General features: G+C 58.5%; 1 protein-coding gene across 3 annotated transcripts; it reads left to right on the top strand.

Annotated features, from left to right (window-relative positions):
* Positions 1 to 4,404: 4,404 nt before the first annotated feature.
* ST6GALNAC2 (ST6 N-acetylgalactosaminide alpha-2,6-sialyltransferase 2) lies at positions 4,405 to 14,057 on the top strand. 3 transcript variants are annotated; one of them, XM_083874391.1, is made up of 10 exons: positions 4,405 to 4,665; positions 9,335 to 9,427; positions 9,547 to 9,604; positions 10,226 to 10,400; positions 11,128 to 11,293; positions 11,382 to 11,520; positions 11,683 to 11,786; positions 11,938 to 12,021; positions 12,573 to 12,672; positions 12,857 to 14,057. In XM_083874391.1, exons 1-10 carry the CDS (start codon positions 4,541 to 4,543, stop codon positions 13,022 to 13,024), a joined length of 1,212 nt encoding a protein of 403 aa, XP_083730517.1. In that variant the 5' UTR covers positions 4,405 to 4,540; the 3' UTR covers positions 13,025 to 14,057. The 3 variants fall into 3 exon arrangements, with proteins under 3 accessions (XP_083730517.1, XP_083730518.1, XP_083730516.1); XM_083874392.1 differs by lacking the exon at positions 4,405 to 4,665 and having other exon boundaries at positions 8,354 to 9,427; positions 11,186 to 11,293; XM_083874390.1 differs by lacking the exon at positions 4,405 to 4,665 and having other exon boundaries at positions 8,356 to 9,427.
* Positions 14,058 to 14,189: the final 132 nt, after the last annotated feature.

Below are 14,189 nucleotides of genomic sequence, written 5' to 3'. Positions count from 1 at the left end.
GGGGAGGGAGAACAAGATAAAGGAGCAGCCCATGGCTTTGTTGTGCAAAAAAGCACCAGCTGAGCTGCCAGGAGCCCTCACCTCCAGGTGCTGGAGCAGGGCCCTGCAGGTAAACAGCTCCAGGAGGTGCAGCAGGGCTTCTCTGCCAGGCTGAGTAACAGGACCTTGGGTGCTGCAGGGCTTTCCCAGCTTGGCCTGGCCAGCCCTTGGGGTGGTAAATTCTGGAAAGACACTTTCTGAGTCCTGGGGACATCCCAAGGCTCCCTCCATCCCTCCCATGGCAGCCATGCAGTGTCTGATGGGACCCCACAGGTGGTGAACAAGGGGCTGGGTCTTCCACCCACACTCAAACATGGTGCCCCCTCTCCCCAGCAATGGGGACAGAGCCTGGTTGGCCCCAGGGACATGTGGCTTTGAGCAGACTTCAGGGACTACTTGCCCTGCCAAGATCAGGGCAGGATCAGCCCACATCTACTCTGCCTGGTCCAGAGCTGGCAAGAAGGGGGAGAGCAGTTGTTTGTATTGTCACCCTAATTTCTCAGCAGTGTTTCCTGTCTCTGCAGCCCTCCAGGCATAGCTCAGACCCTCGCAGATTGCCTCATGCCAGTGGAGAGGGGATGGCCTTTGAACTGTGTGTTTGGCTTATCTGGGCCCTGCTCAGCGGTCCAGGGCTGGCCGAGGGCTCTGCCATGCACAGGCACCTGAGATAAGAGCTGGGCTGGGCCAGCAGGGCCATGGGGAGGCAGCCAACAGGTGCCAGCCCGAGCCACATCCTGCCACTGCTCGTGAGGTCCCAAACTGCCACCTCCACCTATGGCTTAGCCCAACAACCCTCCTGCTTTGGAGAAGAGCAGGGTGTGTTTCCATCATGGCCCATATTCTGGCACAAAAATCACAGAGTCCAGAATCCATTTGGCTGGAAAAGGCCCCTGAGATCATTGATCCCAACCTTTGAACACCTTGTCAACTGGACACTGTGCCAAAGAGTGCCATATCCAGCCTTTCCTTAAACACCTTCAGGGACAGTGACTCCACTGCCTCCCTGGGCAGCCCATTCCAATGCCTGAAAACCCTTTCTGTGAAGAAATTCCTCCTCATGTCCAACCTCGACCTCTCCTGGCACAGGACTGTGTCCTCTCATCCTGTCATTGATTGCTGGGGGGAAAAGCCAATCCCCAGCTGGCGACACCCTCCTGTCAGGGAGCTGTAGAGAGTGATAAAGCCTCCTCTTCTACAGGCTAAACTGCTCCAGTTCCCTCCTAGGAATCGTGTTCCATACTCTTCACCAGCTTCACTGCCCTTCTCAGAGCAGTTTTGCTGCATCCCCAAGCCCCTTTCCCCACCTGCAGCCTGGGGGTGTAGGCAGAAGGGCAGAGCACAGCCCGGAGCATCTCTGGTCCCGGAGCATCTCTGGTCCCTCAGCCAAGCGCAGCCACCGCCCCGCTGTCACCATCTCCAGGTGTCCTCTGCGTGGTCACTCCTCCTGACTCTGGTTCTAGTAACACCTACAAATCCTGCACAAAGCCAAGCAGAGAGTTGTCAGGGAGCACCCTCAGCAGGCTCTTTGCCTGGCCACCTTTCCCCCGGGCCTGGCGAGAGGAGCTGTGGCCGAGCTGCTCCCGCTGCCCTCCCTGCCCTGCCAGGCAGGGGAGGTGCATCAGCCTCCCGGGACATCTGCTGATGAATTTTTCATGCTGCCGTGGCCGTGCCTCCGCAGGCAGCCATATGGCCCCGCGTTCTCGGGGGGTGACACAGCCACAGCCGGGCTCTGCATCTCAGGGACCTGCTCTACGAGCGGATTTTTGACACTTTCTTAAATGTACCTCTGACCCATGCTGAATGAATTTGGATGTATAAATCCTCCAGGAGATTTTTGGAGATCTCCTTCTCCCACCTGAACGGTTCATCATGGCAAAGACCACGAGATTTTTCTCCACCAATCTGTGGCTGGCTGCCAGCTGGTGCAAAATATGTTTATTCTCCTCTTGTGCTCTCTAGCCATGGGGAGGGATTGGGTTCTGTTTCCAAGAAGTAATCACTGGAATAAAAAGCCCAGGCTAAAAATGATACTTGCTGGTTTCCATTGTAATTTCTTTTATGTTCTTTTCCTAATCTTTTTTTGGCAACTACCATCCTAAAAGGTTTTTCACACTTGTTTAACTTCTAAATTAAGCACTACTTAATTTTGGGGCATAGTCCAAAATGCATTGTAGCACAAAACAAGTAGAGCAGATGAAGAACTGTGCATCTCATTTTCACCCCGCTGAAAATAAAACCAACAGTAGAAAACCATCTATCATGGAAACAGAGAGATGTGAAGAAACCAGCTCCTCCAGCCCTTGAGGCTGCCACTCCACCAGCATTTGCATCATGGGGCCATAAATGTTTCCAAATGGCAAATTCCTGACTTTCCCCAGGTCACTTCCTCTGGACCACTGGTCATCCATCTGGAGCCAGGCCTCGCTATGTCCCTTGTGACTTACTTGAGCAGTTGGTAATAATTAGCTGTGGTTAACGAAGGGCCAGAGTCAAGAGCATGTGAGCCAAGGCAGGAGACCACAGGGAGCAAATCCAGCAGGACAGAGTGAACAGGGCAGACCCTGAGTCACCCCAGGCGGGGACAGCTCCAGGCTGGGGGATCTCTGAGCAGGACCCCAGACTCAATCACACTGTGCTGGCTCTGAGTCTTCCAGAAAATGCCTGTACCCCTGAGGGCTGGGAGCAGCTTTTAGTGATAGTGGCAAAAAGGATCAATTCCCTCCATCGATGCACCCCCATTTCTCTGAGCTGCCTTTTGCTCCTGGTGACCCCCTCTTCCTGCCCATCCTTCTGCAGCTTTAGCTCCAGCTGGGCTTTAAGCTCAATTTCATCCCTGTGTGTGCCAGTGCTCAAGGTCTGTCCTGTCCTTCCAGCTTCTTGCCTGTTCTCTCCTTCCCTGAGACAACCAGTCAGCCTTCCTGCCACAGCTCCAGTGCACAGCAGCAGGGTTCCCTGCAAGATTGTTTTGAAATCAGCCTGACCACCATCCCTTTGTGGTGTCCCAGCCCAGTGTCCACTTTCCCAGTGGGACAAGACCAGCAGTGACAGCACTGCCAGCCTCAGGCACAGAGCTGCTCCCGTGTTCACACCACAGCCTGGGCACTTTGTGGATGCCAACGTGGTGCCATCCCCACACAGACAAAATTCCCAGGGGACCAGGGTTGGCAATGGAGGGATCTGTAGTAATGGAAGCAAGTGGAGATTGAAGCAAACTCCTGTTAAAATGTGTTTTGCCTTTATCTTCCTTTGAACCTGTCTGGGCAGGCCAGGGAGGAAGCAGGAATTGGTTGGATCTGGGGGGATAAAGGAGTGTTGGGGGAAATGCAGCCACAGTGGGACTCAGGAACAGGCATTTTTTGGGCCCAGGTTTGGGGCTGAATAATGGAAGAGGATATTTGTGGAGGGGCTGGAGGTGTTGACAGCTTGGAACAACACAGGAATGCTCGGGGAGCCACTGGCACAGGGTTTGGATGGAGCAGGGCTCGCCATCGTGCTGCTCCCTGAGTCTGGTGACTTCCTAAAGATCCAACCCCCAAAATCCCTACAGTTCAACTGAAAAGGTTTGTTTGCCTGCTGAGTCCCTTCCCCCGCTGCAACAAACATTTTGGTATGCATATCCTTCAGTTCACAGGCTGGTTCTTTCGGAGCTGAACTAAAATAACACCGAGATAATCTTTCAAAAAAGAAACTGGAGCACATCCTCTCTGAAAATACCAAAATAATTCATGCAAATATTTCCCCAAACCCACTTCTCCTTTCCTCCAAGCCAAACTCTGTGTCGAGCTTTGCACAAAGCCCCCAAAGGTGTTTTTTTTTTTGCTGCAAATGAAGGTGATCCATTCAGCCAGAACATGGCAGGGGATTCGGGGAATGCACCCCAACCGCGTCCCCTCCCTTTTCCCTCACATTTGTGCTCTCCTGGCGGGTTCCCGGGTGGCTGCGGGTGTGTGACAAGTGCTGTTATCGGGCACCCCAAGGTCCATCTGGTTTTCAGAGGCTGCAGTTTGTGATAAGCACAAACAAACCCGCTCGAGGGCGGCACCGCCGGGTGCCCGAGGGGGCGCAGCCCAAACGTGCACGTGTTGGAGTCCGACAAGAAAGTCATAAAAAGGGGGACCCTCATTATGAGAAGCGGGTGGGTGGCATGAAAAAGAGGTTTAAAAAAAAAAAAAATCTCAGTTCCCTTCTGGTCTGGGTAAATGTTTAATTCCCAGCTCGGAGAAAAAAGCAGCTCAAAAGTGCCTTTTTCTCTCAGCAAGTCTGAACCAGTCAGCCTGGTGCCTCCTCCCTCCGGCTCACACCCTCCCTCCCACCGCTCCGGAGGAATATCCCAGCCTGCTCCAAAGTGCAGCTCGGGCACCGGGGCCAGGACGGAGCCAGCCCGCAGCGGTGTCCGCGCCCGGGGGGCTGGGGGAGAGAGGGGCCGGGAACTTTGTGTGCCCGGGGCCGCCCGCCACGATCCCGGCTCGCCCGCGCGGCTCCGGCGGCGGAATTGCCCGGGATGGGGTCCCCGCACTGGAAAAGGCTCTGCCTTTTGCTCCTGGCGGGTTTAACATCCTCCCTGCTCCTCTACAGTCACTACCGCGCTACGGTGGAGGCGCCCACCAGCCAGAGGATCATCGCCAAGTAAGGGGGGACGGGGGTGGGAGGCAGCGATGTGCAAACCCAGCACGAGTTCCGTGCCCTGGGATGGGGAGGGGGAATCGAGGTGCCGGTGTGGGCACCAGCCGAGCCCAGAGCTGCCCACAGCGGGACCCCGAGGCCATGGGGGGTCCCCAGGGGTCCCCGCGTGGGTTCAGCGCATCCCAGGGCACAGAAACCATCGCTGAGTGCGGGACGGCGGCGGGTGAGGATCGAACCCGCTCCAGCTGCCGCCGCGTGTTCCCGCCGGGCCGGGGCGGGATCGGAGCCCGCCGGTTGTCCCGGGGGAGGTCCGGCCCCAGGGGGCTGCACTGAGCGCCCCTGGCAGGGCCCGGCACGGCTGCCCCGCTCTCGGCTCCCCCGGGCCGCCCGCACCGCCCGCCGACCCGGGGCTGCAGCGTTATCCGAACTCCAGCGCTTTGCAACTTCGTCCGCCCCCCCTGCATCCTCCAAAGCTCCCGCAGCCCCTTCCCGAGCCCGCCCGTGGCCAGCGGGAGGCGGTGCTGGGGTGTCCCGGGGAGCTCCGCGGGGAAAGGAGCCCGCACAGCGCCTGGGGCTCCCGATCAGCTCCCTGTCCCCTGCGAGCATCAGGGCTGGGCCAGGGGAGCGCTGTGCGTGTCCCCCACCACCCCCTGGGTGCTCTGGGTGCCATCGCTGTGACAGAGCCCAACCGCTCGGGAACGGGGGATGCTCTGGGACCGGAGCCGGCCCTGCAGAGGGTGAGGTTGCAGAGGGATTTGCTGAGGATGCAGCCGGCTGAGCTGCTCTGAGGTTCAGACCTTCTCTCTTCCCCAGCTGGGAGCTCTCCTTGCCCCATCTCATCGTGGCAAAGGCAGAGGTCCCTCTCCTGCCGGGCTGGGGGATCAGGAGTCTCTGCAGCAGCCCGGGCCGGTTGTTGGCTCTCTCAGCCTCGCTCAGCGGTGCCAGCAGCAGGGTTACCCAACTGCTCGGGGCAGCCACGGCTGGGGTGACATCGAGCTCCCCGAAAAGAGTTTGATGTCCCCAAGAGGGGAAACGGGCCCATGAGGGCAGAATGTGCCACTGGAGCTGGGAATGGAGCCCTGACACAGGGTCTATGGCCCAGCAAGGGCAGGGTGTGGAGAAAACCCATGGGATGGAAGCAGGGAGCAGGTTCCCCCCACCACATTTCAGACTAACCCTGCCTGGACCTGCCACAGCCCAGGTCACCTTCCTTGGAAAGGGGCCCAGGCTCCAGGCCTTGACCGATGGGACCAAGGGTCAGCCCCGGAGAGGGGCCCAGGTGAGGTAACACAGAGCTGACCTGTGCTCCAAAGCTCTCCTGGACTCTCCTCTTGGCTTTAATTCAACCCCCAAAGCTAAACCCAAACCAGAGTGCAGTCTGTTGGCTTCGATCCCCTGTGTTTACAAACATGGCACACCATGAGTGCTGCTCGTCCCAACAGAGCCGTGTCCCTGGGGGAACTGGCCCTGCCCTGCCACGGGATAGATACACGGCTGAGTCTGGAGCTGGGCTGGCCATTTCACATGGCCGAGGTGCCATCACAGAGCACTCATTTCCTGCTCTGCCAGTGGGGACAGGAGGGTCGGGTCCTCACCTGTGGGTGCAGGTGACTCGGTTTCAGCAGGTTAGTGTGAGCAGTGTCTCCATGCAGAGGTACAGGGGGACAAAGGGGATCAGGAGGGAGCTGATCTGCTAGATGGTGGCTGCAGCCAGCACCAGGTCACCTCAGGACCAGATCCCCACAGCAATGCCAAGTCCCCCTCTAGTTCCACGCAAAGCTGGTGGCCCTATGGAAATGGGCAAATGCCCTGTTCCCTGCAGAGCTGGGATGAGGAGACCCAAATCCCTGGGGTTCAGCTGGGCACAGCCTTATCCCACTCCCTGCTGGTCCATCTCTCCCAAACCCCACTGGTGAGCTGCTGGCTGCTCTCGTGGCTTTATTATGAGGGCAGAAGGGATGAGCACAGAGCTCTGCCCAGCCTCGCTGTGCCACCCCTGCTCTGCACCAGGGAAAGATGCTTCTGGAGCTCAGCCCTTCATGGTGACATGGAGCAAGAGCGGATTCTTGTTGCTGTTGTGGCTCCCTCAATTGTCTCTATGGGGCCCTGGGAGTATTTGCTGAAGATAAGGCTGGAGTGTGTGTTCACAACACTCACACACAGCGTTATCTTCCGGAAATGAGGGGTGGCCTTGGACCAGGAATGTCATATTTGTGAATGTCACTGTGGTAAGGGAGTGCACCCAGGCTTGGCTGGCTCTGCTGCCACCCCGGTGCCCGGGCAGCCACGGCCACTCCTTCCCGCAGCCCCATTGTGCATCTGTCGGTCCCGGGCAGGATTGTCATCTTCTGAGTCAACCAAGCAGCACGAGGTGCTTCACCACATCCTGGCAGGTGACGTCAAAGCGCTTGGCTCCCCATCAGGCCGCCGAGCTGCTGTCTGCTGGGGGGCCAGCTGCCCCACGCCCTTCCCGGCAGGGTTTGGGCAGCAGCAGTGCTGGAGAGCTGGCTCCAGCACCCACAGCTGGCAAGCGAGTGCAGGGAGGTGCTGGCACTGGTTTATCAGTTCAGCACAAAGCTCGGGAGAAATGATGAGCAGGTTCCACCCACTGTGTCCGGCCATGGGTGGAGGTGGGGCCAAATCCCATAGAAGGTCGGCAGGAGCCACCTCCCTCCATCCTGGGCACAGTCAGGGGCTGTACTCTGGGGCTCCCACAGATCCCTGGCAGCTCAGAAGGTAGTGCAGCACCCTCCCACTGCCACTGCCCAGGGCTTTGCCTTGTGCTGCAGGCACTGGGATCAGCCAGGGAAGGGAAGAAACAGGAGCAGGAGACATTGGAGAGCTGGGAAGGGGCTGGGTGGGCAGAGATGTGCAGCTGGGGCTTGTGAACCTGGTGGGAAGGGCTGGGGAGGTGGTGAGGCTGAGAGAGGCTGCTTGGATGCAGCTCAAGCCTGGACATGGGGGTCACCTGCACTGTGAGATGGAGGCAGCAAGAGGAGCTGGGCAGCTCCCTGGGGCGAGCTCCCTGCACCCCAGGGCAGTTCACCAGGGCTGAGCCCACTCAGGTCCAGAGCTCCTGGCTGTGGGACACGTGTAGGAGAGCTTTGCTCTGGAGGATGTGCTGTTGGTACCTGGGCTGAAGGAGCAGCTTCCAGTATAACCACCAGGTCTGGTACAGCCTCTGATGGACCCTGCACTGCCCCCTGGAAGCCAAAGGAATAGAGAAGTTTGCTCAGGCTGGGATTAGTTGGATGCTTGCAGAGCTAACACCAGAAAGGTCCTGCAGAAAGCTGCACCTCTGCATCTCTCTGGGATGGCTCAGTCCCATCTTGGTGGACCTTTTTGGAGATTTACCCTCCTTCATCTCTCTGCCTGCTCAGGTGATGTCAGGATGAGCCTCAGGGGTGAGCCACGCTGTGCTGACCCCTGGGCTGTAGCATTGTGTTTGGGGTGGTGAGGGCTTTGCAGGGCTCTGTTCCTGCTGGGAACCCGACTTCCCATGGGACACCAAGGCAAGACACACAGGCTTGATTTAAAAGCTGCCCTGCTCCACTGTTGGGGCTCAGCCTGCTGCACCCTCAGCATCCCCTGCCAAGAGCTGGTGCAAGGAAGGTGCTGGGACAAAACCTGCTTGGCACTGCCTTTCCGTCCACGCCTGGGGAGATGCGCCCAGCAGGCAGGGCGCTGGGCTGTCCCCCCATGTCATGCCATGCCCCCAGGGTGGCACAGAGCAGGGTTTGGGTGGCAAACATGTTTGGATCTGCTCCTGGGCAGGGCTGTGGGTGCTGCTGGTGCTGACAGGGGCCGTGGCAGGGACAGAAACCCAACGCCTGCTGTACCCCTGTGCCAGGCAGCGTCACGCCAGGGGGGCTGGGGGGGGTGAGGCTCCGCTCCCCACCTGCCTCTACCTGTCCCCAGGCTCCAGGCAGGGATCCCGTAACAAGGAGCCCTTGTCTCCTCCACAATAGCCCCGTTCTGGCCGCAGCACCTGCCGCCCGCGCTGCCGGCGGGGCCGGGGGCTCTGAAGGGCCTTTCTGTGTGGGGATGAATGGGAGCCTGTTCCCCTCCGGTGGGCTCCCACCTCCTGCTTGCCTGCCCACCCCCAGCCCCCGTGCCCCCCCAGGGGCTAGGTCAGCTCAGCCTGGCCCCGTGGGACTCAGGGCACCCCAAGTTGCTCAGGGTGGGCAGCCCCTGCTACTAATGAAGGGGCAGGACATGCCCCGGCCACCCCCATGGCAGAGGGGGTCCCATGCGCCCCAAGAGCCTCCAGACCCCAGTTGCTGATTGCTTCTTCAGTATAACAACTAAATGTGTCCTGCTGGCCTGACCAGTTTATTCCAGCCTGGTCCCCTTCAGACTCAGGAATGGTGGGAAGAGCCAGGGAGGTCCCAGCAGGATTCCCCCAGGGCTGCAGGCTGGGCTGGGTGTGGGTTTTGGTACCTGGGAGTCCTGGAGGTGGGACTCGCCAGGAGATGGTGGCTGCACAAACCCTGTATTTTGCAAATCCTCCATCTCTCCACTTGCAGATGGGGGTGGGTGGGCACAGACAGCAGTGGAGAGGAGATAAATGGAGGGGTCGTGGTCCTGCCCTGTGTGTGGCTCTCACAGGTGGGGGGATGTCAGGATGCTCAGTGTCACCTCCTCAGCTGAGCCCTCACTTGTCTTCTCCCAGCTTGCTGCAGCCAGAGGCACTGATCCTGGCTGCCTCAGGGACACCACACGGAGCTGGCAGCCACAGCTGGGCTCTTGGAGGCAGCTTGGAGAGGTAAGGAGGGAAGGTGCTCAGCCATCCCGGCAGGAACTGGGAGGCCCCTGCCCACTGTGGGCTTCCCCAGTGCCCAAGTGATGGATTTTTAACTCTGCCATATGTTTCCCCCATCCCAGTGGGAATTCCCTCAAGCCCTCTGCCAAACTGGAGGAGCCAGAGCCCAGCAGAAAGCAGGTAATCATTAACACAGCAATGTCCATGGCGCCCCTCCCTGCTGGGTTTTGTTGGTTGAAGGGCTGTGTGGGGAGGCTGAGGAGGACCAGCACCCTCTGGAAGGGGTTTTACAGAGGAGCAACCTTGTCCATCCACACAAGTGATTCTCCCCAGGCCTCCCTGCTGCCATTCCCCCATGTGGAGGCTGGGGCCAGCATCACCAGCCCCCTCCAACCCTCTGACTCCTGTGCCAGCAGTCCAGGCTGGAGACTCATGGGGATGGACCCAGGCCCGGGGGGGCTGTCACTGTTCTGCTCTCATAGAGCAGAGCTCTAGCAGGGCCCACACCTTTAACAGGGTGCCCACACCTGAAGGTGCTGAATCTTTCACACCTTCAGGTGACTCTGTAAGCCTTGGTTCTCCCAGCCTCACTAAGCTGGGTGCCAAAGGCTGTTTTGCAGGACAAAACCAAGGCATGAGGCAGTGCCCTGCCTGGGTGACCCAGCAGAACATGTGATGGACAAGGAGCATTTCTGTCCCTGGGTTTGTTCTCACCTTGGTGCCTGCTGAGGGGTGGAGGTGTCACAGGGAAGGCAGACCCAGGCTGGAGATTGAGCAAGGATCCTCCTTCCTCCCTCCCAGCCCAGCCCCTGCCTCCAGTCAGTGATGGCCAGAGCAAAGGCAGACCCCAAATTTCGGGAGATCTTCCACTTCAACACCCCTGTGCTGATGTGGGACCAGCACTTCACCCTGGAGACCTGGAACAGGCTGAAGACACGACACGTCCCCTATGGCTGGCAAGGCTTGCCCCTTGCAGGTACAGACCCAGCTGGGATGTGGGGCAGCTTGAGGGGACTGGGGAGCCCAGCAGAAAGGACTGGAGATGTGGGACAGGCAAGGAGCCCTGCAGAGGAGCCAGGAATGTTGATCTCTTCCCATCCACCTCCTGGGGCACAGGGTGGAGGGTGCAGCTTTGCAAACACTGCTTGCTGCATCTTATGACATTTTCCCTGAATAAAAGCTGCACTGTGTCTGGGATTATTAACTGGGGCTGGAGGAGCTCGGACAAGCAGCTCCATTGTTGTGCCTGGAGATTGTTTCCCTTCCCAGCCCAAACCCACTCTCTGTTCTCCCTGGCAGCCGCTGGCTTCAGTCCCTGGGCTGGGAAGTGCTGGGAACGATGGTGAGCAGGAGAGAACCAGTGACAGTTGCAGAGACTTTGTCAGGAGGGGACATGGCTGGCACAGGCAGCAGCATCTGCAGGGCTGGGGCTGGATCCATCCCTGTGCCTTGCCTTGGGTGGCTGCTGTTTGTAGCAGGGTTGGGAGCATGGGGACATAAGAGATATGAGGAGGTGACACCAAGCTGGGAGAGAAGGGCCTGTCTGGTGCCCCCCTCTCCCACCTGCAGACCTCTCTCCTGCACGGGAGTGCTGTGAGTTTTCCCGTGTGCTGCTTCTGCTCTGTGTGTGCTGCTGCACGTGCTCACGTGGATTGACACACACCTTCTCCCTGCTGACTGGTCACATCCTGCTCCCTTTCCAGTGGTGGGCAGCACCCTCCAGCTCCTCAACTCCTCGGCCAACCGGCACCTCTTCGACAGGGCCACCTTCCCCGGGGGCTGCGTCCGCTGTGCCGTGGTGGGCAACGGCGGCATCCTCAACGGCTCGCGGCAGGGCAAGGCCATCGACAGCCACCACCTGGTGTTCAGGTGAGCACGAATCCCAGGCAGGATGGGGCCGTGGCTGCTGGGAGATGTGTGCCCAGCCCTGGACACACGTTCTCTGTTTCTCCTGCAGGATCAATGGTGCCGTGATCAAAGGCTTCGAGGAGGATGTTGGCACCAAGGTCTCCTTCTACGGCTTCACGGTGAACACCATGAAGAACTCCCTCATCTCCTACGAGGAGTACGGCTTCACCCAAGTCCCCCAGGGCAAGGTGAGACCCTGAGGGCTTCTTGGGGAGTTGAATCAAATTGTCCCTTCAGGCTGGGTTTACTTCTGAGACCTCCCCATCTCGGGAGCCCTCAGTCCTCACCTGCAAGTGTGGGCAGTGTCCTTAAACCTCCCTCCAAGTGCCCTGTCTGTGTCCCTGCTGCAGGACCTGAAGTACATCTTCATCCCCTCTGATATCCGTGACTATGTCATGCTGAAATCAGCCATCCAGGGCACCCCAGTACCTGAGGGCTCAGACAAGGGGGACAAGTGAGTAGCTCCCCAAGATCCCTCCAGCACCCCTGGTGATGCAGGTGTGACTCACCTGTCCTCACCCCACATCTGTCCCTGCTGGGATAAACCCCAAGGCGCTCCAGGACTCCCATGACAAAGTTCTGCCCTTTTCCTTGCCTTGCTGCAGGCCACAGAAGTATTTTGGACCAGAGGCATCTGCAGAGAAGTTCAAGCTGCTGCATCCTGATTTCTTGCAGTACCTGACAACAAGGTGAGAGTAATGAGCACTGTGGCTGCTGTCTGTCTCTGCGCTGGGCTCAGACCACCTCCCTCCCCCCTCTGCTCACTCCAGTACAAACCAGTAGCTGCCCAGCATCAAAGTGCAGTCCCAGTCTCCCCCAGACACTGGAACCATCCCTGCCCTGCTGTCTGCACACAAGGCAGAGGCATCTCTCCCCTGCCATTCCTGCTCACAGAAGCACAGCTCACATCCCCTCCTATTCCTCCCTGTGCTCACCTTGCACCCATTCCCCAAGACAAATTACATTTTATCCTGGTCTAACAGGAGCAAAGGTAGGGTCCAACAGGATGGTCTTTTCCTGTCTTTCATCAAAGTGCCTGGGTTGGGGTGGCTCCAAACAGCAGAGAGGTGCCTTTTACCAACCTCTGAGCAAATGAACCCACCTGAGCCCTGTGTTCCACTCAGTGCTCCTCCTGCCTTGCCGGGCTCTGGTGTCATTGGAGAGGGCTGTGTAGGTGTGGGTCTGGGGGCTGCAGGGCTGTGCCAGCCCTGAGTCCCCACAACCATCATATCCCCATCAGGTTCCTGCGGTCGGAGCTCCTGAACACCCAGTACAGCTCCCTCTACATGCCCAGCACTGGTGCCCTCATGCTCCTCACTGCCCTCCACACCTGTGACCAGGTAAGGGGCCACAGTTCCCCTGGGGAGAAGGGAATCCCCAGTTTGGCTGCTGTGGGCTTCCAGTGTATCCTAGTGGCTGTCCTACATGTCCCCTGTCCCTTCAGGGCCCACACTGAAGGGAGTGGTGGTGGTGGTGATGGACCCCGAGGTGAAGCCTTGACCCTGTGCTCTGTCTGCCCCACAGGTCAGTGCCTACGGGTTCATCACAGACAACTACGAGCAGTTCTCAGACCACTACTTCGAGGTGGAGAAGAAACCTCTGGTGTTTTATGCCAACCACGACATGATGCTGGAGGCAGCACTGTGGAGGAGCCTGCACCGCGCAGGGATCATCACCCTCTACCAGCGCTGAGGCCGGCAGGTCGCCCACAGGGGCAAGTCCAAGGACTCTTGTGGCTCTTCTCCTTTTTCCTGAGGGTCACCTTCTCCCTCCTGAGGGCTCTTCCCAGCTGGCCAGCCAGCCCATGGAGCAGACTTGCTGCGCCACAGCCAGCAGTGATGTGAGGATGATGAGGAAGCTGAAGCTAGTGGAGGAATGTTGCATTTCCTCAGGGATCAGTGTGATTGAACATGGCCCTTGGGTCAGCCAGAAGCACCACAGCACATGGCTGTGCCCTGCCAGCCCCATGAACGTGGCTATGGGGCAGCAGTGGCTCCTGTGGAGCACAGGAGGGGCAGGGTGATGCTGGAGATGCTGGAAAATGCTCTTCACCTTAAATGCTCATCCCCATGGTGAGACCGCAGCAGGCAGGATAAATCCTTGCACTGGAGAGCAGGTGACAGCAGGTGACATGTCTGGAGAACACCTCCCTCCAGAGTGACTGTAGAAAATCCCAGCCCCAGGCAGCTGCATGTGGACATGTGCCATGTTCCAGAAGGTTCTGTTTGCCTCCCTGGTCAGTGGCACAGACAGCAGGACAGACACCGTGGGCCGTTACTGTCCCCTTCAAGAAGTCTGGTGTTTTCTGACAAGGAAGGGGCTCAAAAGGCATCAGCTACAAGGAGGGTCACTGCAGCTCAGCCAGGACACCAGGATCAGGTCCAGGCTCTGAGCAGCCCAGAGGGGACACTGGCCTCAGCCATGTGTGTGTGGCACTGAAGATTTGTCAGCCTTTTCTTGCACAGGGACTCTGTAGTGCCCTCTGAGAGGCAGCCCCACACCAGGTAGGTCAAAATGATAGTCTTTAATTTCCTCCCCCAAATCTCAAGGGAGTGGAGGAGAGGGTCCTGAACCCTTCAGCTGTCCCTCATACACCAGCACTGCTCAGGGAGACCCACCTCGGGAGGCTTCTTCAACTGGTGGGGGCTGCAGACAGGGCAGTGTAACCCAAGACACTTTCCCACTTTGTGTAATTACATAAATGTTGAATGATTGTTTTCCTTAACGGCTGTTTCTGTTGTTTTGATAACCTGGGTGGGGTGAGACCCCCCTTTACCTCCCACAGCAGAGCAGTAACAGGGAGTAGAGACAACTGGGGAACAGCTCCAGAGGCAATGGGGACAGAAACCAGTTTAAA

The sequence above is a fragment of the Zosterops lateralis genome, assembly GCF_965231275.1.
Source record: "Zosterops lateralis genome assembly, chromosome: 18".
NCBI classification, from domain to species: domain Eukaryota; kingdom Metazoa; phylum Chordata; class Aves; order Passeriformes; family Zosteropidae; genus Zosterops; species Zosterops lateralis.
This window is presented reverse-complemented; position numbering and strand designations above follow the sequence as displayed.

Excerpts from the sequence above, each read along its gene's own strand:
- ST6GALNAC2 (XM_083874390.1), top strand. The coding sequence starts at position 9,027 with ATGGTGGGAAGAGCCAGGGAGGTCCCAGCAGGATTCCCCCAGGGCTGC. Across the intron at positions 9,428-9,546 it reads CTTGGAGGCAGCTTGGAGAG|TGGGAATTCCCTCAAGCCCT; the intron begins GTAAGGAGGGAA and ends CCCCCATCCCAG. Across the intron at positions 12,022-12,572 it reads TTGCAGTACCTGACAACAAG|GTTCCTGCGGTCGGAGCTCC; the intron begins GTGAGAGTAATG and ends TATCCCCATCAG.